The sequence below is a fragment of the Lissotriton vulgaris genome, chromosome 12 (assembly GCF_964263255.1).
Source record: "Lissotriton vulgaris chromosome 12, aLisVul1.2, whole genome shotgun sequence".
Taxonomy (NCBI): Eukaryota; Metazoa; Chordata; class Amphibia; order Caudata; family Salamandridae; genus Lissotriton; species Lissotriton vulgaris.
Window position 1 is genome coordinate 550,012,535 of NC_141700.1, and position 24,684 is coordinate 550,037,218.

The 24,684-nt window shown below is 43.2% G+C and overlaps 1 protein-coding gene across 2 annotated transcripts in view; it reads right to left on the reverse strand.

Moving 5' to 3' along the window:
- Positions 1 to 24,684, reverse strand: part of ITGA10 (integrin subunit alpha 10) — a 376,023-nt gene that overhangs the window by 13,673 nt on the left and 337,666 nt on the right. Inside the window, exons 25-28 of one of the 2 annotated variants that reach the window (XM_086945362.1) lie at positions 17,232 to 17,345; positions 12,635 to 12,733; positions 3,409 to 3,522; positions 937 to 1,032 (exon numbers count right to left, since the gene is read on the reverse strand). In XM_086945362.1, the coding sequence (XP_086801488.1) occupies positions 937 to 1,032; positions 3,409 to 3,522; positions 12,635 to 12,733; positions 17,232 to 17,345 (423 nt within the window). The remainder of the gene's footprint in view (positions 1 to 936; positions 1,033 to 3,408; positions 3,523 to 12,634; positions 12,734 to 17,231; positions 17,346 to 24,684) is intronic. The other variant, XM_086945363.1, reaches the window with a different exon arrangement.

The window sequence follows — 24,684 nt, forward strand, 5'->3', positions numbered from 1 at the left end:
GAAACCACTGGAGCAATCATTGTGAAATCCAGTACATTATTGCAAGGTAATCCTCCATTTCTTGTGGACACGTGGAGGTAAAATTGGATTACCATGGTAAGCCAGACTCCCAATATTACTTGTACCCGCAAAATTGCTCATTTAAGAAGCAAGACTAACAAATGTAGTATTCATGATATCCCGCTCAGTGGGTCGCTACATCAAACTAAATTGAAAAACAAGTTGGCTAATAATTTCACATGGAAACAATTTTGCTTCAATGGTCCTTGGTTAAACAAATGTGCATACAATTCTTAATGTTCGGACATGATTAAGAAAAGTAAGACATTTGTACTTAATTTTCAAAAGAAGGGAAGAGTTTTTTTTAATTTTAAATTAGAAATACAGGTTTCATGGTCAGCAGTTCGTGTATTGCAACCCGTTCAGGAATGAGGAAGAAAGGGTGACAAAGAATGACTACAGCACAAAATATTAAGAGGTAAGATACGAGGCAAAAGAAGGTATAGTAAAAAGGAGAAAAGAAATGAAAATATGAAAAAATAAGAGGTCCCTTAAATAGGGGACGGGAGGCAATCAAGAATGGGAATCGGGCGGGAGGAAGTAAATGATGATGAGGTAGGTGATAAAGGATGAGATGCAGAAGGCAAGGTAGGATGCCACGGGGAGGAGAGAAGGACATGAGTGTAAGAACCAGGAACTTGTAGGGCATTTTTTGTGTGCAAATACATAATACTGGAAAGGCCACGCAAAGATGACCTGACCATCAAAAACACATTTGTCAGGTCAGGAGCATGAAAAATAATATTCAGAAGGCTAACTTCCATTACAAAGAGTCCGAAGGCAAGGCCTTGCTTCTCTGTGTTCACTTCTTCTAGACACACTGTCAAGGTCTGGAATATTCAAGAGGTAATAATGGGTCTCCCTGTCCATCCTAACCTCTCTCCGATGTGTTGACTCTTCCAGAAACAGCATACTGTTCTCGTTTGCATCCAACATGAACGTGCTAACGATTAGGACCGACTTGAATTTCGCCTGATGTTCAGAAAAAGAGAGAGATTAAAAAGCATCAGTGTATTGAAAATATCATTTTGACCCTACCATGCATAAAAATTTGTTTAAGACTCAACCACTATATAACTAATACAAATTAGGAAGAATCATTCATTGAGACACTACGGCGGAGTGTTTACTTTGCGCAATATCATACCACTTTTCTCCTCTAATACGAGAAAAAAATATATTTGTTTTTATTATTCTTACTTATTTGGGATTTCAATTGACATAGACTAGGTACCAAAGATCATTGAAGAGCTATACAACCTGTGTCAAAGTGTTGTGTAGGAAACAGGCTGATGGCTAATATGAGATAGTACAAACCTATTTTTCTGATTGTAGTTGCTTCATCTGTCCCTGTTTCATAGTTATAATTGCTTTACTTAACTAGGTTGTACATGTGGTTACATTTAATAAGGTTTCCCTCCCAGGGTAGTCGATAGATTCTGGTTCTCCAAGATTTCCAAGGTTTCATCTTGTGGAAATTACTGGTTGGCTGTTTACACTCTTGATCCTTACCTGCTGTATAAATGGTTGAAGGGAAGAGACATTTGCGTCCTCCCTTAATATGGAGTCACTCATTTACAGTTGATCACTCTCAAGTGGGGGACATTTCTCCCTTCCAGTCAACCAAAAACATTGTCAAAGCAAATAGGTCTCATGGGGTGAGGGAAGAGAAGCACATGGACCGGAGAGAGCAGCGTGGGTAGGGGGGACCTGGCACGAGGATAAGAGAGCAACATTGAATGGCAGCGGGAGAGAAGCACGCAAGGGAGGCAGCAGGAAACATGTAGATGAGAAAGAGCAGAACAGGCCCAGGCTGGAGGGGCACGTGGGAGACTGCTGTTTAACTCATGCACTCTTGTGGAGTACTTAAGCAAAAAAGATAGAAGTAGTTCCCTAAAAGTGAGCAGTGCAAGGACACTAGTAAAGAGAATATGCTCCAGGGGAGGGACCACACAATATGGACCACATAAAGCAACGTATAAAAAGCAAGTCAACAAGAGTGACAGTAAAGCCAACCAATAATAAGCAATGGTAAATGGATATTTCGTAAACAGACAGCTGGGGCTGTCTGGTAGACTCGACCTAAAAAACATACAGTCTGACACAACACACATACATTCTAACCACATACTAAAAGGCACTCGAAAATTGGTAGAAGAACGAATAATCAGAGATATCGATGGCCAGGCAGAAAACATACCAACGGGCATCGCTGCTCACACTGACCAACAGACATACTCATGAACAGAGATCAACCGCCATAATGGCACACAGATATGCACACCAAAAAGCATATAGGTATGCAAGCACCCTTCCACTCACACATACATAAAGTCGAATGTGTACATATATCAGTAGAGATAGGTACTCAACATTGGACAAAAGACCAATGGCCAGTGCCCAGTGATCTCAGGTACTGGAACAGCGGACACTGTTGATTGGGCAGAGCGGTATGTCCCTCCCACCCTTTTTCCGTTATTCCTCATTCATTGCTCCCTTGAGACATCCATGCATACCCAGAAACAGGATACATATCCAGACATACAGGCGCTACTATGGACAGAAATACATTTCCACATATACTCACTGCAGAGACATTGACACACAACGTATGTACACATACAAACACAAAAAGGCATACAGTGAGGTGGAAAGGACCAGCAGTGAGAAATGACTCCACATATGGATGGGCAGAATGACATGGATTATTGTTTGTTTGGTTAGGGGGAAACTCAGACTTGTAGTTCACCTAATATTCAGCCCTTCTGCAGAGGAAATCACATTTGAGGTGCAGGAAGTAGACGGTAAGTCAACACCTTTCCAAATGATTTCCCTCTCCTGAAGAAATCACTTCAACTGAGTAATGGAAGAAGTGAAGTCGGTCTTGTAGTACATTACATCATGCTCTCATTGGAATGATCAACAGTGTTTTTAGGGATGCAGAAAGGGATGAGATTAAAGTTAGTTAATGTTGAGGCGGTGGGCTAGGTTAAGAGTAATGCAAGGTTTAAATGAAAGGGTGAGAGATATTCTATAAAGGTGTGGGAGAAGGCTGGAACAGGAGGTGACATGGAGGTAAGCCCTGTAAAATACACAGAGAATATGACATACAACAAAAAAGGTTAAGGGTGGAGAGTACAATTTAGGAGTTAAAAATTAATGTAGAATGCACATGTGTAGCAGTGCAACTTGTACAAGTTAGCCACAATGTTGCCTCTACTTTTTTGAATTCTTGTTTATCACAAACAATCCTAAATTCAACATTTACTTCAAACCCAGCATTCATCAGATCCAAGTGCTTCAGGAATATCTTATAAAGGCACCTTAAGATAAACCAACATTAATTACCTTGGCAAAGAAGTCATTGTGAATTACCCGGAGCACTTTCAATGAGATCTCCGTGTTCCTCTCCAGACTGTGAAGCCGGCACTGAACAATCTCACACCAAGTGTTGCTGCAGTTCTACAGGTTAGAAAAGATGCAAGTTTAGCGCATAGTTTCAAGGATTAACAGACCTTATTATGATTCTGAGATATAAGGCATTCACAGAGGTTGTCTGTGGCTCACACATTGCTTCTTGCGGTCAGTGTTCGAGACAGCTTGGTGAAAAGGTTGTGATAACTGCACACCCCCATTATCTGCAAACCTTCTAAATTGACCATTTCCTTGAAACTCTTTACAGTGAGCCCTAAAACAAGTGTTCCTGTCTAAAGAAGAATGTGCTGTTGTCTGTACAAACAAGGTGTGGGTATGATGCAGCCGGATGCTCTGAACTTTGGAATTATCCAAGACTTCACCAGGAAGGAGGAAAAGAACTGCTGTCATATTTCGGTAAGTAGACAGATGTTAGACTGGGAACGGCGAGCTTGTAGAGCCATGGTTACATCTGACCTAGGTCAGGCTGTGGCCTGGCATGAGCACAAAAACTGCATCTAAGATGATAGATTTTCCATATGTTGAACCCCCCTCCATACCTTACACTGATACCTTCTTCAGAACACTCTTAAATATGAAAAAGAGGCTGCTCAACATTCCTTGTACATCACAACATGGGAGAAGCCATTTAATTTGGATCCTAGTGCAGTCACACACTACTAAAATACTTCACCTGCCTGCTTTATAGTGAAGTCATGAAGGCTGTTCTGCGGTGTCACATCTCCCTGTGCATTTAGTTCTGCCAGTCATAACTGCTTGCTGCACTATATAAGGAAAACAACTTTTCTCTCCTTCTGCTCAAGACAGTTAGTAAAGTAAGTGACTACGAAATATTACTCACCTTCTCTACTCACCACACTCATCACACCCCACATTCAATATCAGCAAAAAAAAGAAAAAGAACTCCAGCAAAGAGCCCACTCGCAGGGCCAGTTGGCATTGCAGGGCCGGCCCAACGAGGAGCTGCCTGATGATGAAGCATGACACCTCTCTGGATGTGTAAGGGCTCTAAGGAGCACTCCCCTCTAGTACCCACTTAGTAAGAATCGAGGCCCCTTCCCTGCTAAACCTCCCCCTTCCTCTAGAGGAACTGCATACCTCTGGCTTCATGGTTAACCTCTTGGGACACGTATGCTGGACTTTTTTTTGCCCCCCCCTAATGTTTGCACAATTTGAGAAAGATTACTTCCAGCAAAATTTAGAGCAGTATTTCAGGTGCAGAAAGAGGCAACAGACATGCAGAAAGAGGGAAAAGAACTGCAGAAAAAGGCAAGAAAAGTGCAGAAAGAGGCAAAAGGGGTACATAAATAGACAACAGGGGTGCAGAAAGAAGCAAGACAGGTGCAGAAAGAAGCAAATGAGGTGCAGAAAGAGTCAACAGACATGCAGAAAGAGGGGAGAGAGGTGCAGAAAAAGGCAAGAAAAGTGCAGAAAGAGGCAAAAGAGGTACATAAAGAGACAACAGGGGTGCAGAAAGAAGCAAGACAGGTGCAGAAAGAAGCATTGAGCGTGCAGAATGAAGAAACAGGGGTGCAGAAAGAGGCAAGAGAGGTGTAGAAAGGAGCAAGTGAGGTGCAGAAAGAGCCGACAGATGTGCAAAAAGAGTCAAGAGAGGTGCAGAAACAGGCAGGAGAAGTGCACAAAGGCAAGAGAATTGCTGAAAGAAGCAACAGAGGTGTATAAAGAAGCCAGAAAAGTGCATAAAGAGGCAAGTGAGATGCAAAAACAGGCAGGAAAGATACAGAAAGAGGGAAGACGAGTGCAGAAAGAGACAACAGAGGTGCAGAAAGAAGCAAATGAGGTGCAGAAAGCGGCAACAGACGTGCAGAAAGAGGGAAGAGAGGTGCAGAAAGTACGAGATTTGCAGAATGAGGTCAGGAGAAGTGCAGACAAATAAAGAAACATGCACAAAGAAGCAACAGAAATGCAGAAAGAGACAAGAGAGGCGCAGAGGGAAGCAAGAGTGGCTTGCACAACATTAGTACCAATTTAACACCCACATTTAGCAATAAGTAACAGGTGGCCATTCTAGGTTTGCAAAGGGCCTTCCACCACTCTGTAACACTTGCTGCTGCATTTTTGGTAACGTTTGACCTTTTTCAGCTAGAAACAAGGCTTTTTTTGTTCAAATCTGCAGATTAGGGTGCAGATGATGAATTATGTGGCTAATGCAGAAAATGTATAATTGTGCGAAAGTCGGTGCAGCCAAACAGTCACATAATTCCAGTGGCCCTGCTCATATCTCTGACTAGGTCCACAAGTGCTCCTCAGTGATTCCATCTTTCTTTGTCTCACTGAGTTCATAGTTGAGCTTCTATGGAAACGAGGAAGACTAAACCTTAGGTTACCACTCCACAACACAAACTACCATACCACATAATTACTCTCCATAACACATAATCCCACTCTACATAATTTCTATACACTAAATACCAGATACTTTCTATCCACATAATTTCACTGCACAACATACCACATAATTTCACTACATACATCGTACATCCACTCCACTCCAAAAAACATTTGTAAAAAACTTTTGCATTTACGCCGCCAATAGCTCTAATTCTCGCAAATGCGAAACCTATTACATTGCAAACACTTCTTTAACTAGTAGTCGCGTTTGCAGAGTGGTGGAGAAAGGGTGCTGGGCCTCCAACCAGCGCTCAGGATTTCCGCAGTGTAAGACATACAGGAGGTACCAGGAAGGCTACTTGGCCCCCAAAGTACCTCAGGAGTAAAGTGTACTTCATCCCCAACCAATACTGTGCCAGGAGGCGCGTTTGCAGAGTGTTGGAGAAAGGTGAGCGTGGCCTCTGAAGACCTCTTAGCAATCCCACTGTGTGGGACTTACTGGAGATAACTGGAGGGATAGTTGGCCCCCCAAGGACAGCCTTGTGGGCCAACTACCCCTCCTATTACCTCCAGTAAGTCCCACGCAGCAAGATTGCTAGGTTCTCATAGCTGGCCACGCCCCCTTTCGCCATCACTGTGCAAACGCGCTTCCTGGTGCACTTTTGGATGGGAATTAAAGTTCCCTTCGCTGCTGGGGGTCCTTAGGGGCCAACTAGCCTACCTGATACCTCCAGTATGCACCAGAGAGTGGGATTGCTGACAGGTGGCCACAGGTCATGCCCCCTTTCTCTGCCACTCTGCTAACGTACCTCCTGGTGCGCTCTTGGTTGAGGGATGAAGTTCCCTTGCCTCCTGACAGTCCCTGGGAGGCAATTAGCCCTCCTGTTCTCTTTAGTAAGCCCCACACAGCTGGATTGCTGAGAGTGGTCCGAGGGCACGCCCCCTTTTTACACCACTCTGCAAACGTGCCTCCTGGTGCACTGCTGCTTGGGGGATGAAGTCCACTTTAGTCCTGAGGTCCTCGGGACATAAGAGGACCTCTTCAACCCACCCATCAATCCGCCAAGAGTCGCGTTTGGAGAGTGGTGTAAAAAGGGGCGTGACCTCGAACCACCTCTCAGCAATCCCACTGTGTGGGGCTTACTGGAGGTACCTGGTGGGCTAGTTGGCCCCCAGGCAGGGACCCTCAGGAGTCAAGGGGACTTAATCCACCAACTTAGAATGCGCAAGGAAGTACGTTTGCAGAGTGGTGCAGGGAGGGGGTGGGGCCTCCGGCGAAATGTCACTTTTTTTTTGTTGTTAGAAGGAGAGTTGTGTGGCCCCCTTCTCTTACTATTTTGTGGGCCCTGGGAACCCCATCGCCCAGGGCCTGAGCCATTTAAATGTTTTTTTTTAAAAACAGGCAGGAGGCCGGGTGGCCCCCCTCCCGAGGCCAATTTCGGCCCGAGGACCCCATCCCCCAGGTCATGGCCACTTATTTTTTTTATTTAAATGGAGGGGGTCCGCGCGGCCCCCCCTCCTGAGGCCAATATTGGCCCCAGGGAACCAATCCCCCAGGCCTTGCCTCTTTTATTTTTCCATTTATTTAATTATGGGAGGGGGACCGCGTGGCCCCCCTTTCCTGGGCCACTTTTGGCCCCGGGGACCCCATACCCCTGGGCCTGGCCACATGTTGGGGGCCTCGGGGGGAGCCAATGCCCCCATAGTCCCAGCCGGCTCTCCGCATCCTGTGGAAGCCGGCATTGCTTTTGGGCAAAGGGAGCTGCTAACATGCAGCTCTATTTGCCCAAAAGCAATTCTGCTGTGCTTCATGGAAGCGAGAACAGTTTTCCATGAAGCAAAGCAGCAGTTTGCTATGGCATGGTGGGAAACTGCAATGTCCCGGGGGTTGCTCACCCTGGGACATTACCCTGGGAGTGGTGGTCCCCAGGGCCAAGGAGGGCTCCACGAGGAGTGCTGTGCGGCCCCCCTCCAACAGATTTAAAGCCCCTGGAAGGTTGTGGTCCCCGGGGGTCCACTAAGGACCCCTATATTTAATTTACTCAGTGCCCCAGGGAGGTGGTGGTCCCCGGAGCGGTGGGGGGCAGGATTCCCCCCCACTTGTTTATTTGAATTGAGGCGGTGGTGGTCCTCGGGGCTTGGTGGGGCCCGTGAGGCCACCTGCACATAATTTAAGTTATGCCCCAGGAAGGTGCCGGTCCGTGGGGCAGCGTGGGGGGGCAGAAGCCCCCCAACACATTTTTCCATCAAATATCGAGGGAGGCGGCGGTCCCAGGGCTGCAGGGAACCCGCTTGCTCCTGCACATTATTGATAAAGCCTCAGGGAGGTGGCGGTCCGCGGGGGCCCCCGCACCATAATAAAACAGTGCCCACTGGACTTGGCCCACCTGGGTGCTTTAAAAAATGAAGCGCGGAGACCATACTCCTTATAAAAAAAAATTCTGAGGGATTAACGCACCCGGCGTGACTCCGGTCGAAAATATTTTAGAAAAATGCCCTTATTGGCCCTATGGGATCCCCTCACAAGACCTAGGTGGTCAGGGTGTTTTCACCCTGCCCCCTTTTCTTGTTTTTTAATGTTTCTCTAACTTTTTTGCTTCTCACTCTGTACAGAGTCAGAAGATCGCTGCCAACACTTCCTGGTTTGAAGTGTTTGCAGCCAAACAGAAACAAGCTCGTGATCGGTAGGGTTCAGCCCATCAGATCTCACAATTCTCAAATATTGATATCTGTAAATCTTTAAATATCTCAAAAACTACTGAACGGATTTGCGGAATTGGAATAAAAGAGTGCTTTCTGGACCAAAAGCTACCTTTTTGCCAAACTTGGTGTAATTCCGTTCAGCAGTTCGGGCTGTAGCTGTGCCTAAAGTTACCTAAGCAAATTAAGATGGAGAAAACATGTTTTGGGACCCCCCTTTTTTCTAGGCCCCCGCTTGACTAATCACCCCGAAACGTTCAAGACTAGAGCTGACCGGACCGCCCCATTAGTTTTGAACATTTTGCGAAGATTTGTCAATTGGCGCCAAAGATATTGGCAAAAGAAACAAGCATTGGAAATGCAATAGGTCTCGCATTAGAAAAGTTGGAGCTATTGGTCTTGTAAATGACAAATATTTTATTTATTTGTTGGTTTTTAAAATAGCTAAATTGATAGCTTTGTCATTTACAACGCCAATAGTTATAACTTTCGCGAATGTGACACCTATAGCATTTGGAATGCAACATGTTTTGTATTTACGTGACATAGATGGCAGCTCTGGTCGTTAGGCCACATCTCTAGAGAGCAGGAGAGTGCAGCAGGGGAGAGAAGCACAGCAATGCAATAGGTCTCGCATTAGGAAAGTTTGAGCTATTGGTATTGTAAAGGACACATTTTTCATTTATGTGCTTGTTTTGAAAATTGCGAAATTAATAGCTTTGTTATTTACAATGCCAATAGTTTTATCTTTCGCAAATGTGACACCTATTGCAACACAATATGTGTTGTAGCACTGAGTGGTGTGAGGGTGAGTGGGTGTGTGAGGGTGTGAGGGTGAGTGAGGGTGAGGGTGAGGGTGAGTGAGGGTGAGGGTGAGTGAGGGTGTTTGAGGGTGTGTGAGGGTGAGTGAGGGTGTGTGAGGTGGTGAGGGTGAGGGTTAGGGGGTGTGAGGGTGAGGGTGAGAGGGTGACTGAGTGTTTGTGAGGGTGAGGGGATGAGGGTAAGGGTGTGTGAGGGAGAGGGGGTGATGGTGAGAGGGTGCGAGGGTGAGGGTGGGTGAGGGTGAGGGGGTGTGAGGCTGAGTGAGAGTGAGAGGGTTGTGAGGGGGTGTGAGGGTGAGTGAGGGTGTGTGAGGATGAGGGGGTGAGGATGAGTGAGGGTGTGTGAGTGTGGGTGAGGGTGTGTGGGATTGAGGGGGATGAGGGTGAGGAGGTGTGAGGGTGAGGAGGTGTGAGGGTGAGGGTGAGTGAGGGTGAGATGGTGTGAGGGTGAGATGGTGTGAGGGTGAGATGGTGTGAGGGTGAGGGTGTGTGTGAGGGTGAGGGGCTGTAGAAGCAAACATGCAATAATCAACTATGGCTAGAAAGATATAAGGCCTCCTTGCATGGCATATATTATTTTTCCCCTTTACATAAATTGGTTTGACACAAGGTAACAAATTTCTTTAAATCTAGCTCATGTTCCATCTTCAGGAGGGTATACTGATGGGGATTTTCTCTCTCTCCCTTTTGGTAAACATATATAGTGCCCTCTAGCACTTTATGATACTAGAATAGTGTGCCTCCTTTTTGACTTGCAACTGTTTTTTATTTATATAGTGTGAGAGTACCTCTAAAAGTTAAGTCTCCTGTGATCATACCGTGGAATGGTCATTAGCATATTGTGTTTAGCTGTAAGAGGCAAGGGTTAGGTACAGACAAACACTCAGGATGGCTCCCCGAACCCATGGGTCCCTTACCTGCTCTGGACATGGCGCTTTGGGTGACTGCTCTGATCATCAATGGCAGTTGCTACAGATAACAGCTCCGTCCAAGCCTTCTGCTTCTGCTTTCGGGTGACTGCTGTGCCCTTTGATGGAGAGGGCAGAGGAGAGCAGCTCCGCCCGAGCCTCCCACTTCTATTGCTGCTTTCAGGTCCAAAGCATCATCACCGAAAGGAGCACATTAACAGCGTGCAGAAGCTATGGGCTACGCTGGGCCCCTGATATATGTCGCGCTGCAGCACCGGGCCTGAGTAAAACAGGTGTTGTGGTTATATCAAACAAATGTATGTTGACAAAAGCAGGGTCAAGCCTTCTGCTTATGCTGCTGCTTTCGGGTGACTGTTGTGCCCGTTGATGGTAGTGGCCGAGGAGAGCAGCTCTGGCCGAGCCTCATGCTTCCGTTGCTACATTCAGGGCCAAAGCACCATCGCAGAACGGAGCAGATGAACGGCGAGTAGCAGCTATTTGGGCTACACTGGGCCCCTGATGCATGTCACACTGCGGGACCTACCGGGCGGCAAAGGGGTCCAATGGCTGTAAATTCTTTTTAAATGATAAACGCAGGGGGCGCACTAAAATGGTGCCCCTGTATGTTTCACTTATGTGCATGACGGCCGTGAAGCGGGCGGCCATGGTAAACAAGACGGAGGGGGAAGACGGAGGGGGAAGGCAGAGTAGGGGAAGGGGGAGGAGAAATGCGACACGGCGGGCAGGGGAGGGGGCGGAGCGGGGAGAGGAGTGCTACAGAGAGGGAAGTACTGGCTTTCGTACACTAGTGATCGAGACCCATTGCAGGGAGAATAGAGGTAGATTAAGCCCTTGCTGTGGGATTGTGTCATTGGAAGTCCCCCAGACTGGTCCGACGATGTGCTTTGTTGACAGCTGCCTTAGGCCAACACATTTATTCTCTACCAGATGGTCCCTCACTCCGCCAGATATGCGCCGCACTCCCGGGTTGCCTCGCTTTTGTACAGCACAATTAAAATTAACCGCACTACAGAAAATTCAAACATAGAGACCGTGTAGTGAGTGTGAAAGTGAAAAACTGAATTTAATAACAAGTTTAAACGAGACCCAGAGGAGGCTATCTTAAAACAAGGTTGTGCTGGGAGAGAGAGAGTGGGGAGGAGAGTAGGAGGAGGAGGGGGGAGGAGAGTAGGAGGAGGAGGGGGGAGGAGAGTAGGGGAGGCACGGCCTAGCGGCCGTGCAACCAAGAAGTGAAGGGAGGAGAAATGCGACACGGCGGGCAGGGGAGGGGGCGGAGCGGGGGTGTGGGAGGAGTGCGCCTGAGGGAATGCAAGGCAGGCGGCTGGGGGCATGTGCACGCGCTTTCAAGCTCGATGCGCATGCGCATTGGGCTTGAATTTCAAGGGCACTGCAAGGAATCGCCACGATTCCTTGCAAGTTGGTTAAAGAGTGTTTAAGCCCCCATAGTCTCGCAAGCTCGATGCGCATGCGCATTGACAGGCGAGACCTAAAAATGCTTTTTGAATAGAAACAAGGTCCTAACTAGAACTACCTACTGGGCACCGCCAGCAGGGAATATATATCTGTTAAGTTATTATTGAACTGTTGAATTATAACACATCTCTAGTGGCTGAACAATGACTTCCTTATTGTAAATATAATAACTGTGTTGTAGAGTACATACATTATGCTACACCACCACCTTTGAGCTAACTCTTGAGGCTAGGACAGACAAAGAGGCTTAGAGAAGCCAACGTTTCACTGCAAATCAAGAAGTTAGAGGATTGGTTGATCAGGGCCCCCCATATCCCCTAGCATTTTCATGTTTAGAGTGACCCCTGCAGGTGCAATTCCTAAATAACAATCCCAACATCTCTAAATCCACTTACTGAGGCAGACCACAAATACATATGGATTCCAGAAGGACCCTTAATATTTCATTAGAAGGGTTGAATGCATACGTTTATTAGACATGGTTTTGTGTCCTAAAATCAAGCCACTCCTAACAAAATGAACTCAAAATACTAGATTACTTGTTGGGTGTTCTTCTTACTTGACACTTAAAGGGAAGTTATTTTCTTATATTGCATAGGGCTACGGAATTTCAGCAGAATTAAGAACAATACTGACCATGCCCTCAAAAAACATCATACGGCCCACTATTCCTCCCTTCAAAAATCTTGCTTACTCTTGCTTCATTTGTACATTTTATTTTGCATAATGTGCCTACGATGGTAATGATATCTCGGCAACTGCCATAATTGAGTGAGAAGGTATGCAGAACAAGATGTCTATGTGAGCTGTGGTATGTTGCACCCCTGATTGATCCATATCTTCTGATGTCTGTCAAATGCTTACTAGCTTGTCAGTGTGCAGCATATCTTCCGGATGAATGGGGACCACCCCAGACTGGTTCCTTGCCATTGCCTCGGTCATGTTCAACAGGACACAGGTGGCCTGGAAGACAGAATGTTAACAATGTGAGCACTCATACTTCCATGCATGTAAATTTATAAAAACACATTCAATTATTATTTGTACCTCCTCTACATTCTTAAGTCTGTTTATTTATGCTAAGAGGACAGAAGGCCACATGGACCTTGACATGATTATAATCAACAATGTTCAGATTCTACCACTATTTGCTTTGCTTTCAAACCGAGTCAAAAGTGAAGAAACTAATTGAATCTACCCCTGTAGTCCTGAAGACGATACATAGTATGGTAAAGCTAGCATACACGAGAGTCACATATTGAATATAATAGCTTCTTTATTTCCTGGTCCATGAGAAGCATTTGTCAGTGTCCAGTAAAGTGTGGCACCTTACAGACAGCAACTACCACCCTGAGAACAGTGGGGCTTTAAAAGCCTGAGAAGAATGACTGGGGTCCTCTGGAACAGTAAAGCTAATCAGAGACATCATAACAATGAACTTTATTGTGACTAAATATTATCAACCAAGATGTATTACCTCATTCTTTAGAGATACTTTGTTAACACACTGAGCAAACCTACCTCTAACAAAGTGTCATTAAACAAATACATTACAGAGAGAGAGAGAGAGAGACAAAGTTGACAACACTTAATAGGATAAACACTGACAATATTTGCCCACCCTGAACAAAATGAACCAAATCTCACCCAATAAAATCTAGTATGTACACTCAGTTTGGCAAAATTATTACAAGATGGTTAATGGGATGGAGAAACATTTTCTTTGGGGTGGTGGTGTCAAAAGAACTGTTTTGCTTAGCAACCACCATTGGGAAATTTCTCAGTGAAAAATTGAAAAATAGCAGAAACAAAATTGTGTCGGATATAGCAGGCATGTACTCTTTGGCTCCATTTGGTGTTTATCACTGATTCTGTGCCCTTTTGTTGAGCTCTTACAGGAGATACTATACAAATGTTAGGATTATCCATAATAAATTAATATACATATCTACAAATTTTTGATTATAATAATCATTAGAAATTCGAGAATCTATTTTTCACATTGTGTGATATTTTATAATGTTTGTGAAGGGGCATGCAAAGAGATTGGATTCCTCCCTTGATGGAGAGAGAACATTTTCCAAAAGTCGCCATCATATAAATTCTTGCATTTGCTTGGAATCCTCGTCATCTGCATGAAATGTGTAAGAGTGGCTAATATAGACTACAATCTGTGCTGCCGCCGCTAGTACACTTCTGTGGAATATAAAAATAACTTGATATTTAGATAGTCAATAACAATTCTATCACTTTATTGCTGCCATTTTGAATTAGCAACAGTGATCTTGTACACTGCCCAAAAATTAGGACTATAAACACTGCATTGCCACTATCTTCAAATAGTGGCCTACTACATTTATGAGACAAAAATCACAACCGCGAAATTTAAATGATCACAAGCATTAAAGAGTTATATAACTTTGCTTATGACTAAAATATTATCAGCACAGCCCTTAAACACAACTTTAAATTGAAAGTATGAAGTTACTTCACTTTGAAGAACGACTCAGCTAAACTTTAGCTGAGGTTGACTGCGAAAGATCTGTATAATTTATTTATGGCAATATAGTTTGTAGAACACAGAGGAGGATAGTGAGTGGGGGATCGGGAAATCTCCAATCGGCAATTGAGCCAAACATTGCTCCAGGGGTGTGGCAGGCACATTTCCAGTCCCTATACAGCTCGGAGCCGGGAGAAATTATTATTGACACCAGGGTTGGTTGGCCAGTTTATGAAGGGGATCTAATAACACTGGGCGAGGTTACGGCTGCCATAGCAGGACTTTCCTCGGGAAAGGCGCCAGGATTGGATGGCCTACCCGGGGACCTGTTTAAACAGGAGCCCATCGTTTGGGCCCCCTACCTTGCCGCTCTCTTTAATGGAGTTCTTAGCGGCATGGAAATCCCTAGTACTTGGCTGGGGGTGGAGGTGGTGCCCATTTTCAAAAAGGGCTCGCCTCTCCTCCCAGCCAACTACAGACCCATCAGTTTAATTGATGTAGCGCAGAAACTGTTTGGCAGGGTTTTGCTGAACCGGCTCCAGGACTGGGCGGAAGAGGTGGGTGTCCTTAGTCCCTATCAGGCGGGATTCAGGAAGGGAGTATCCACAGTGGACCAGGTTTTTAGATTGAACATCATCTACTGGAGGGCAGCAATATTCGAGGGCGGCAGTCTCTACACAATTTTTGTGGACTTAAGGGCCGCCTTCGATCTGGTGCCCAGAGGGAAGCTCTGGAGTGTCCTGGCAGAGATGGGCGTTCCCCCGGACATCCTATTAATCTTGCAGAGGCTACACCACAATAATTTTGCCTGAGTGAGGTGTGGGAGGTCCGGGGAGCTCACTGAAAGATTCCCCGTTGACCGGGGGGTAAGACAGAGTTGTGTGCTGGCACTGACCCTGTTTTGCCTCTTCGTCACATTTGTGGCCTTCTGCAGTGACAGGGGGTTAGAAATTAATGCGGCCAAAACCAAGTTTATGGTCCTAAATCCGAGCCAAAAACTGCGGCCAAATCCGTTCTTAGGAGCAGCACAGCTCGAGAGGGTCTCCACCTTCGAATACCTCGATGTGACTCTCAATGAAACCATGTCTTGGGATCCCATCAGAGTAGGGCAAACCTCAAATTGACACAAACTACTGGGGGCATTGCCCGGATGATGAATGGTTCCTCATACCGTCCGCTGGGGTCGCTCATCCAGATATACAAGGTCCAGGCCAGGGGAGCAACCATGTATGGGGCGGAACTGTGGGGACACACATCTTGTCGTAGTCTGTCACTAACGGAGAATAATTTCATCAGACAGATAGCCGCACTTCCGCCCAGCACCCCGCTCCTCCCCTTGAGGCTTGATCTGGGTCTACGTCCAATAGCCGAAGAAATAGGTTTGAGACCCATAGCCTTATGGCGTAGGCTGTGGAGTAGTAACAACCTTGCAGCCTACAGGCGGAACTGATGGAACTATTGACCCATCCAAAAGCGCTACGAATCCCCTGATTAAAACACATCCAAAATACTTGTATGGAACTGGGGTTCTCTGATTTATGGACTGATCCTGCTAACGCCGCACTAAATATTTCTAAAAAATCCCTGACCAATGCATACTATGAACAAAAACGAGCTAGGGCCCTAGATAGCCAGGCTGAAGGGTCACTATCCTCTGTATTTGTACAAAGTAAGGACCTATATAGGTTTGAGGGGGTTCTGGATGCCATTTCCCCAGTGCTTGCCAGAAAGCTGTTCCTCCAATGGAGATACAGTACATTGCCCTTTCGATCTTTTACTAGCTCCTGGTCATCACCTCCCTCTACAAAGCAGTGTCCGGCCTGTGACGCCACGGAGGAAACTGATTTACACGTGGCCCTCTTTTGCCCAGCTTACAGGGCTGCGAGGAAATATTGGCTTCTTCCACTGATCAGAAACATGGGTTGCAGGGAATATGCCCCAATGTATAGGATTTTAAAATCGGATGTCTCAGGCCCAACTGTGTTTGCTTTGGCAAAATTCTTCACCAATGTCTGGCACACCCGCAACCGCATTTTAAAGACGCTGGTTTCCTCCCAATTTTAAGATTTATAGTTTTAATGTATTTTTAGTAATATGTAATTCCAATGCTTTATATTGTAAATGTGCTGATTTATTTCAGATTGTATATGTGTATTGTTTATCTTTTATGGCCAAATGGCCGAAATAAAGATTGGAAAATGGAAACCAGAACACAGAGTCTAAAAAGATTGGGAATTATCCAATGAAGGTGCTGACGCAACCTTAATTCAACATCTTCCAAATAACGTTTAGAAATTGACATAATCTACAATATCACTGATAACGCACATTTTCACACAACTTGCAAAGTATATGACATGTTTACATTATTTGAATACCCAGATGTGATTCCATCCCAGGTACATGGGATGGAACCACATTTTAAGAGGGAGTACTTGTGGAACAATACCCTACATCAAAAAACCTATAATCATACTGTGTTGTGCAATAACCTTATGAAAGATAATACTTAGTTACCATTGGATGACATGATCAACAAGTAACATACTTCTCATGTGTACATTTTAACACTGGTTAAACCAACACTCATATGGAGATGAAGATAAGACTGCAAAATTATAAACTGACTAAATGCTTGAGTCATTGAACTTAATCTCTCAATTAAGACTCAGATACCCAACCACAAAGTTACTCTCTTACCCATAAATAGTGGGGCTTGGAGTTAAGGTTGCGCCAGTGCCCTAATTAGTGAGGCATTTTTTTAGATTTTTGGTTGTAGGTGCCATGCCGCTGCATTTATGCCATCCAGACATTCCCCTCCTCCAATCTTTAATTACCTTAAATCTCAGATTTCGCAGTAAATAATAAAAGACAGAATTACATGGAGTCTTATAAATGGCACTTTGAGGATTTCATTAATGTTATGATCCAATTGTAATTCCACGGCCAATAGACACTTACATTATTTGCCACTATCCTAGTAACAGATAGGAAATATTTGCTCCCGTAGGCCATTGCAGGGAAATAGATGTTCACTGACAAATTGCTGATGGAATAGCATCCAATGTATTGAATCTGTGCATGAAAAAGGAAACAAAAAATTTGAACACTTATAATAATTGAGCATTCAGATACAACTACTATTGTTTTTAGTAATGCAAATGTTGTTTATTATGTCATGCCTTCCCCCAAACAGTTAAATAAACAAAACAAGGATCCAGTACTAGAAGTCTTATTTTCTCTCTCCATTCACATTCACTAATTGACACTAAACAAAAAGTGACGTAGACTGCTTTTTCTGTCTGAATTAATCAAAAAGAAGTCAGTATTTATTTAAAGAACATGTTTTTTCTGCAGTTTTTTTATGCTTTATGCATATTTTGTCTTATTTGCAACATTAAAAACAATTCTAATGTACAGTTTTCAGAAGGATACAAAATACTCTCATTCATACCACTTTCCAAATGTTTTACACCTCTGGAGGAACTCTCTCTCGAGAGAGAGTTCCTCCATCACTGCCGAGATTGGATAGAAGTGCACTGAAAACTAAACAGCGCGCCGCAACGGAAATAAACAGACGCTGCGAGTCGGGTGCGTCTCAAATCTTTTGAGACCCCGCACACTTTGGGATAACCAAAACATATAGACGCTTCCCCTGATGACAAAAGCCACATTGTCCTGCGACGGATTCATTCTGATTACCTCCAAGCATAGACAGCTTGGCTTCTTTTGGTCCTGATGAGCACACACAAAATCTTTTTGAGTTCGAAACGCGTAGACCTGTTTTTGTTAGCCATAAGAGTCTAGTAATATCAATTTTCTAAATAATTGAAAATTTAAAGTGGTGAAACTCAATATTCTATGGCATTTTCAAATGAATTATTCAAAAATTGAACAATTGTAAATACTGTGTGTGTTGTCGATGGTGAATGTGCAGAGTGGGTGTGAATGGAGGTGTAAAACATTTGGAAAGTGGTAGGAATTAGAGTATTTTGTATCCTTCTGAAAACTGTACATTATAATTGTTTTTAATGTTGCAAATAAGACAAAATATGTATAAAGCATAAAAAACTGCAAAAAAAACATGTTCTTTAAATAAATACTAACTTCTTTTTTATTAATTCAGACAAAAAAAGCAGTCTACGTCACTTTTTGTTTAGTGTCAATTAGTGAATGTGAATGGAGAGAGAAAATAAGACTTCCAGTACTGGCTCCTTGTTTTATTTATTTAGTTATTAAAGGCTCTGCCTTACTGTTGGGAGCCAACCCAGTGGTGTTGTTCATTATCCCAAAAAGGGCAACCTTCTTCATTGAAATGCGTCATTGTAGATCTTACAAAATTATTGACATTCTGCCTATTTTACAACCTATCCCCCCCAAAAGAAAAACATAACTTACCCATAACTGTACTACTTTACAACTGGTGTATCTTTTAGATAAAAAAATGTCATCGAATATGTAGTGCTACTAGGCTGAAGATCTGCGATGGCTTATAAAATAGTCTTTCACTTTATTATTCATTCAGTGATTTGGACTTTTGAAAGTCAAGAAATTCAATGAATGGTTGGAAACCTCTTGCGCTGCCACAGTAGCCATGTTAGAACTGTTGGCTGGAGTGCATATTTGTAGGCATCAGCTTCACAGGTGAAAAGTGAGGATCCATGTGAATCTCAAAGATACTAATGTTGAAAAAACGCTGTTACAGGTAAGTTATTATTTTGTATATAGCACTGGGTCTTTTCATATATTCACAAGAGTTCTTGTGAAGCTAACCACACTGCATCAAGATTTCAGCAAAGTTTGAAAAACGTAGTAGCATGGGAGATGAGTCGGTTCTGCTGAGTCCACAGATGGGCTGGCAGAACACCTTCAGGCCCACATCCAATGGTCCAGGACTTGGGTGATGCCACTTGGCAGGATAGGGCTCACAGATGGCAGAGTCCAGATGCTGCATTCAAGGTTGTTGGAGCCTTATGTCCCTGAGGCTCTATTCAGGAGGCCAGCCAACTAGCACTTGGAGTCACTCTGGGGTCCTGGGTTTAAAAGATGCAGGTTCACGCCTTCTTACCCATGCACACCCATGCAAGAGGGAAGCACAGTGAGGCAGCAGTCCAGCACGGCAGCAGTCCAACAAGGCACTTGCCCAACAGGGAAGAGGTCCAGCAGAGTGGCAGTCCTTTCAGCAGCACAATAGCCCCTCTTCCTGGCAGAGTATCCACAGGTCCAGAAGTGTATTGAAGAGTTGGTGTATGAGGTGCAATATGTATACCCAGTTCTGACTTTGAAGCTGGAGAAGCTTCTGGAGATTTCCCTTTGAGGTCCCCAGACATCCTGCCTTTCCTTTTGTGGCTCCAGACTAACTACAGGGGGTATGCAGCCCTTTGTGTTCAGGCAAGACACAGCCTACTCAAGTGTAAGTAGTGCTGTGCCCAGCTCCTTCCTCCCATCCTGCCAATGATGGCTCATCTAGGCACACCTAAGCTCTACACCTCGTCATTTGACCCAGGGACACGCTACAGACCCTTAATGGTTAAGGAAGGAAAAAAAAACTTTTCAGTGGCATTTTCAAAATTGTAATTTAAAATCTGAGATGATTTTTCTTTACAATTCCAAAGACACCAAATATGAACTGATAATCTGTTCCCATTTGGAAGTTACAGCTTATTAAATGAAACAAGGTAACGCCAATATTATCCTATGGGAGAGGTAGGCCTTGAAGTGTAGAAAAATAAATTTAAGGATTTTTCACTTCCAGGACCTGTGACCCTAGAAAATACATGTCCGACCTTTTAAATACACTGCACCCAGCCCTTTGTGCTGTCCTTGGCCTACCATAGGAGTGACTTAGATGTATTAAAAAGTTGGGGCTGGACCTGGGCCTGGCAGAAGGTATATGTTGGCTGGTAAAAATGCCAATTTAATACTTCACACACGGGGAGCAATGTTAGGCCTGAGCCATGTTTAAATGTATGTTTAAGTGTGTAGCACAATAAGCGCTGCAGGACCACTTGTAGCATTACATTGACAGCCCTGGGTACATATAGTACCACTTTACTAGGGACTTATAAATAAATTAAATAAGCCAATTGCGATAAGCCAGGGTTAACATGTTTTAAGGACTGGTAAAGTGTGTTGGGGGAAAGACAACCCTAGGGCTGACAGGTCTAACACTTGATTCTTCCTAGATTTTGCTTGGAGTCTTAAGGAATATCATGGAATTATAACAGTTATTGCTGAGAATGCATCTGGCAGGGTGAGCTGAGAGTGTCTGTGGAAGAGTGGGTCTGCAAGATTTAAATTGGTGCATGGTTTACCAAAGCATGAAAACTCAATACTCCAGGAACTTAAACCTGTTAGAAAACCATCCTAAGAGAACATTCTTGAAAAGAGAATGAGATTGAGGGGCTAGATGGGGAATAGCTCTACAGAATCATTATGTCATTTACGATTTTCAAACAATTATTGTTAAAGGATTTTATTACTGAATAAGGACTCTCAGAATATTGTGGTAAAATAATATATAGGGGAAAATATTGAGGGACAAAATAGTGAAAGGTTAGTGCATATTATGGATGCTTGAGTAATTGTATTGATGGTGTTTTTTAAATTGTATACGTTTATGATACTTTTATGATTCTGTTTATGAATCGAAATAAAGTTTATTGAACTGAACTGAGTGCATATAGGGAAGTATAGATTTACTTTTCCTAATTTCACATCTATGTACCTTGACGATATATGTACCGTGTAGGTACATATGTGTGAGTTTAGCTATAGAAAATCTAGACCTACTTGCCTGTTGATACTTTAAAAAAAGATATTTTGTGCACAATATTGTGCCCTATCCATATTCTGGTGCTACACTTCATTACAGTATGTTGGTGGCAAGTGAAGTATGGCCCAAAAAGGTTTGTTTTCATCCGAGCTCATTAGGTGGGACACATAAAGGTCTAGATTAAGTGGAACAATTTAGAAAATCCCTACCCCAATAAAAAACTTTGAAAATGACAATAAGCCATAAATTAGACATGCAGACGGAGTGAAGCTCATGCTTTAGCTATATTTTACACTATCCATTTTTATACTGCACTTTATGCATGTCTGTATTCAACTGGGTTCAAGATCAAATCTTCATATTTCTATCCATTTTTGTATATGGTAATAGTGAAAATACTACTACAGATTTAGTTAGAGACAAAAGAAGTACTTGGTTAACTTCCTCAACCCAAATGATTGAACATAGGATGGCTTTAATATCTAACAAGCATTGGCAAAGCCAATAGGTTTTGCGTATGTGAATTCTATTGATTTTGCCCATTTTTTAACGTATTGCTTAGCAGTTGAACTGTTGTGCAACATTGCTTAAAGTAAAAAAAAAGTGCACGGACAATTCTGGCCACATCATAGCTCTTTTAAAAAAAATGTCAAGCTATGTTGAACAGCAGCTCAACAGCTGTGCGGCATTTAAAAAAACATTGACAAAGCCAATAGATTTCTCATAGGCGAAACCTATTGGCTTTGCAAATGCGTGTTATAGATACAAAGAGAGCGCATATACCTGTTACATTGCTTGTAGAATTCAGGTTTGATTCTTAGCAGTTGCTTTTTTAATTACTCCTTAATTTTGGACACCATAATTTCTGAATATAAAACACATGATATTTAGTTTCCTTGCAGATAGAAAATATTTATGTTTGCAAGCACGCTTGCACATGCACAAAAGCACCTCATGCAACTGTAATGCGTGAATCATTTTAAAAGGAAAACATTTCTCTATTCCATATTAATGCATTTGCCATGAGGCTTTTGATGGAAAGAAACAATGTTTTCTTTCACAAATCTCATTATTTGACACAAACGGTTTCATCAGTTAGTTCAGGATTGTAATTAATTTGCAACTTCACAGTACTTGTTTGGGTTCACACAAACTTTCAACCCGAATTCCAGAATTTACAAATAAATAATTCTGTTTGCTATTTCGTACTTCGTTTTACCATATTTTAGAACATCAAATACAGCACAGGGGACTGCAATAGATAGATAACTTTATTACGATCCTACTTGGTTTTGGGTTTAGCGTACTTTGTATCTTAATTAAAAATGCTTTAGTTCTTTCATCTCTTTATGATGCTCTTTTTCATAACATTTCAATGACATTTCTTTGTATAAAGACCATTTCATTGTTTGAAAGAAGGTGTAGAAATGTGTTGTGCTAAACAATTTGAAACAGAAACATTTATCTTTTCTCTTACCCATTGTAAACATAACTACCTGCATCTCAATGCATTAAAAAAAGAAACATATTTCAGGCATTTAACAAATGCACTGTCAGTTGAAATTGTATGCATTTATTTTTCTGTAGAACTTACTTTTCCTTCCTTACACGTTTAAATATTTTTGTTCTCCTTTCACATACATTAGATGCACTCCATGGCCACATTAGTAATTACTCTGACAGACTAGGCAATTACACACAGAGCTGAAACATTTAAAAGTACAAAACCCGCATTTGAGTCACTGTGACACAGTAACGTATGATGATCCTGGGCAGTTCCCACTTTTTAAGGCCCATTCCAGTGGCGGCTTTGCCGCTAAGGCGGAGGAGTGTAGCCCAACTGCCAGGAGCAGCAAAGAAAGGAAAAAAATAAAATGATAATAACAGAATGTTGTTATTCTTTTTTTCCTCCTGCTGCAGCAGTGCATGAGGGGCTGGGGCGGAGCTGCAGGGGAGGAGTGGTAGACACTCCTGTGCGCAATGACTGTTTGGTTGGCCCTCTTGGGCCGCCCAAAACAGTCATGCGCTCTCCCCTGTTCTCCATACAGACTGCATTACAGCCTGCATGGAGAACATGCCGGCTGTAATGCACGGTCTTTAAACCATAGTCGTTAGGGTTTGATAGCCCAAGTGTACTGTTGCTGTTTGTTATATTGCTATAAAATGGTTTTAGGGATAGTGCTGGCATCCTTTAAATTAAAACAGTTAAAGTTTGCTTAGCGGAAACACACAAGATCTCAGAGGTTTGAACAATTGTATTCTATTACGATTTCTACTTCTTTGTCTCTGCTTACATTGTTATAAAGTACCTTTTAGACTGATGTAGGTATATTGTAAATCAAAGTTGCCAGCACTAAGTAGTTTATTTTTGTTGCTAAAGTCTATTACTACAAATGCACTTTATTGCTAACGTCATTCCTAATGCAATTTTACTATGGTTGGTTGTTTTTTTATGTATCTTTAACTATTCTAAAGTTTTTTTTGTATATTGACAACTTTAGCTGCTAGCACAAGGTACTTTAGTTTCTGCTGCTAAAAGTTTACTAGCACAATTGCACTTTATTGCTAAAGCTTTCTTAAATGTTATTTTATTGGGTGTTTTTTACCTTTGCAGTTCTCATTGTTAGAAAGTCTTTCTTAGAGTAATGTATTGTATACAATAAATTATAGCTGCTGGCACAATGCACTTTATTTTTGCATGCTGATCAGTTGCAGTCAAATAAACTATGTTGGGGCTTAGTTGTAGATTTTTGCTTGGATATAAATGTACACTGTAGATGGATATTTTTTTAATCTAATTTTGTTTTGTATATGTACTTTGCTGATTGTAATGATTTTAAGTAATCAACAAATAAATATTTACTACTACTACTACTAAAAAAAAATGTCCACTCGTACAGCCCCTGGCCGAGCGATGTGTCACGGCGCTTACACCAATCATAGAGCTCCATTGGAGTGTTGTGATTGTCTTAGGGTGGGAGCCTAGCTGTCGGCTTCCTGTTACGACCTGGAGTCGGACACAGGCGAGCAGGAGAGAAGAAGTGGGACCTGGCGGCGGCAAGGTAAGTTAAAAAAATGTTTTCAAGCAGCCTGCAAGCAAATCACCCCCCACCAACCCGCATACCATGCCAGCCACCCCTGGCCCATTCACAGTTGAAACTTCTGAAACTTTTGACGCAAATGATAAAATTCTCTTCACAGGAAAGAGGCATACATCTTTTAACATAATTCTCAACAATGTATGCATCGTACTTAGCACAGAGTGTCATAAGTCTAAACCAGGTGTTTTTAACGTCACAGTTAAGATGCAGAAAGTAAGCATTGTTGAGATTGTGCTAATGGATGTCTGCCTCTTTCCTGTGAAGAGATCTTATCATTTACAAAGAGTTTCTGAAATCTCCACAGTGAATGAGTCATAAGCAGTGTGACGTGCCCAAGATCAATATGGCCTCAATGATAGTGGTGACGGTCTCTAGGAGTCGGGTGGCCAGACCGCTGTAGCTCCCTGGGTCCCACCAAGCATATTAGGAGTTTCCACACCGCTAGGGTTTTCATGGCGGTTCCTCCTCCATGAAAACCCTGGTGGAGAGGAAACAAAAGGGGCCCTGCAGAGCACCCTCATGCCTCTGCGACCTGTGG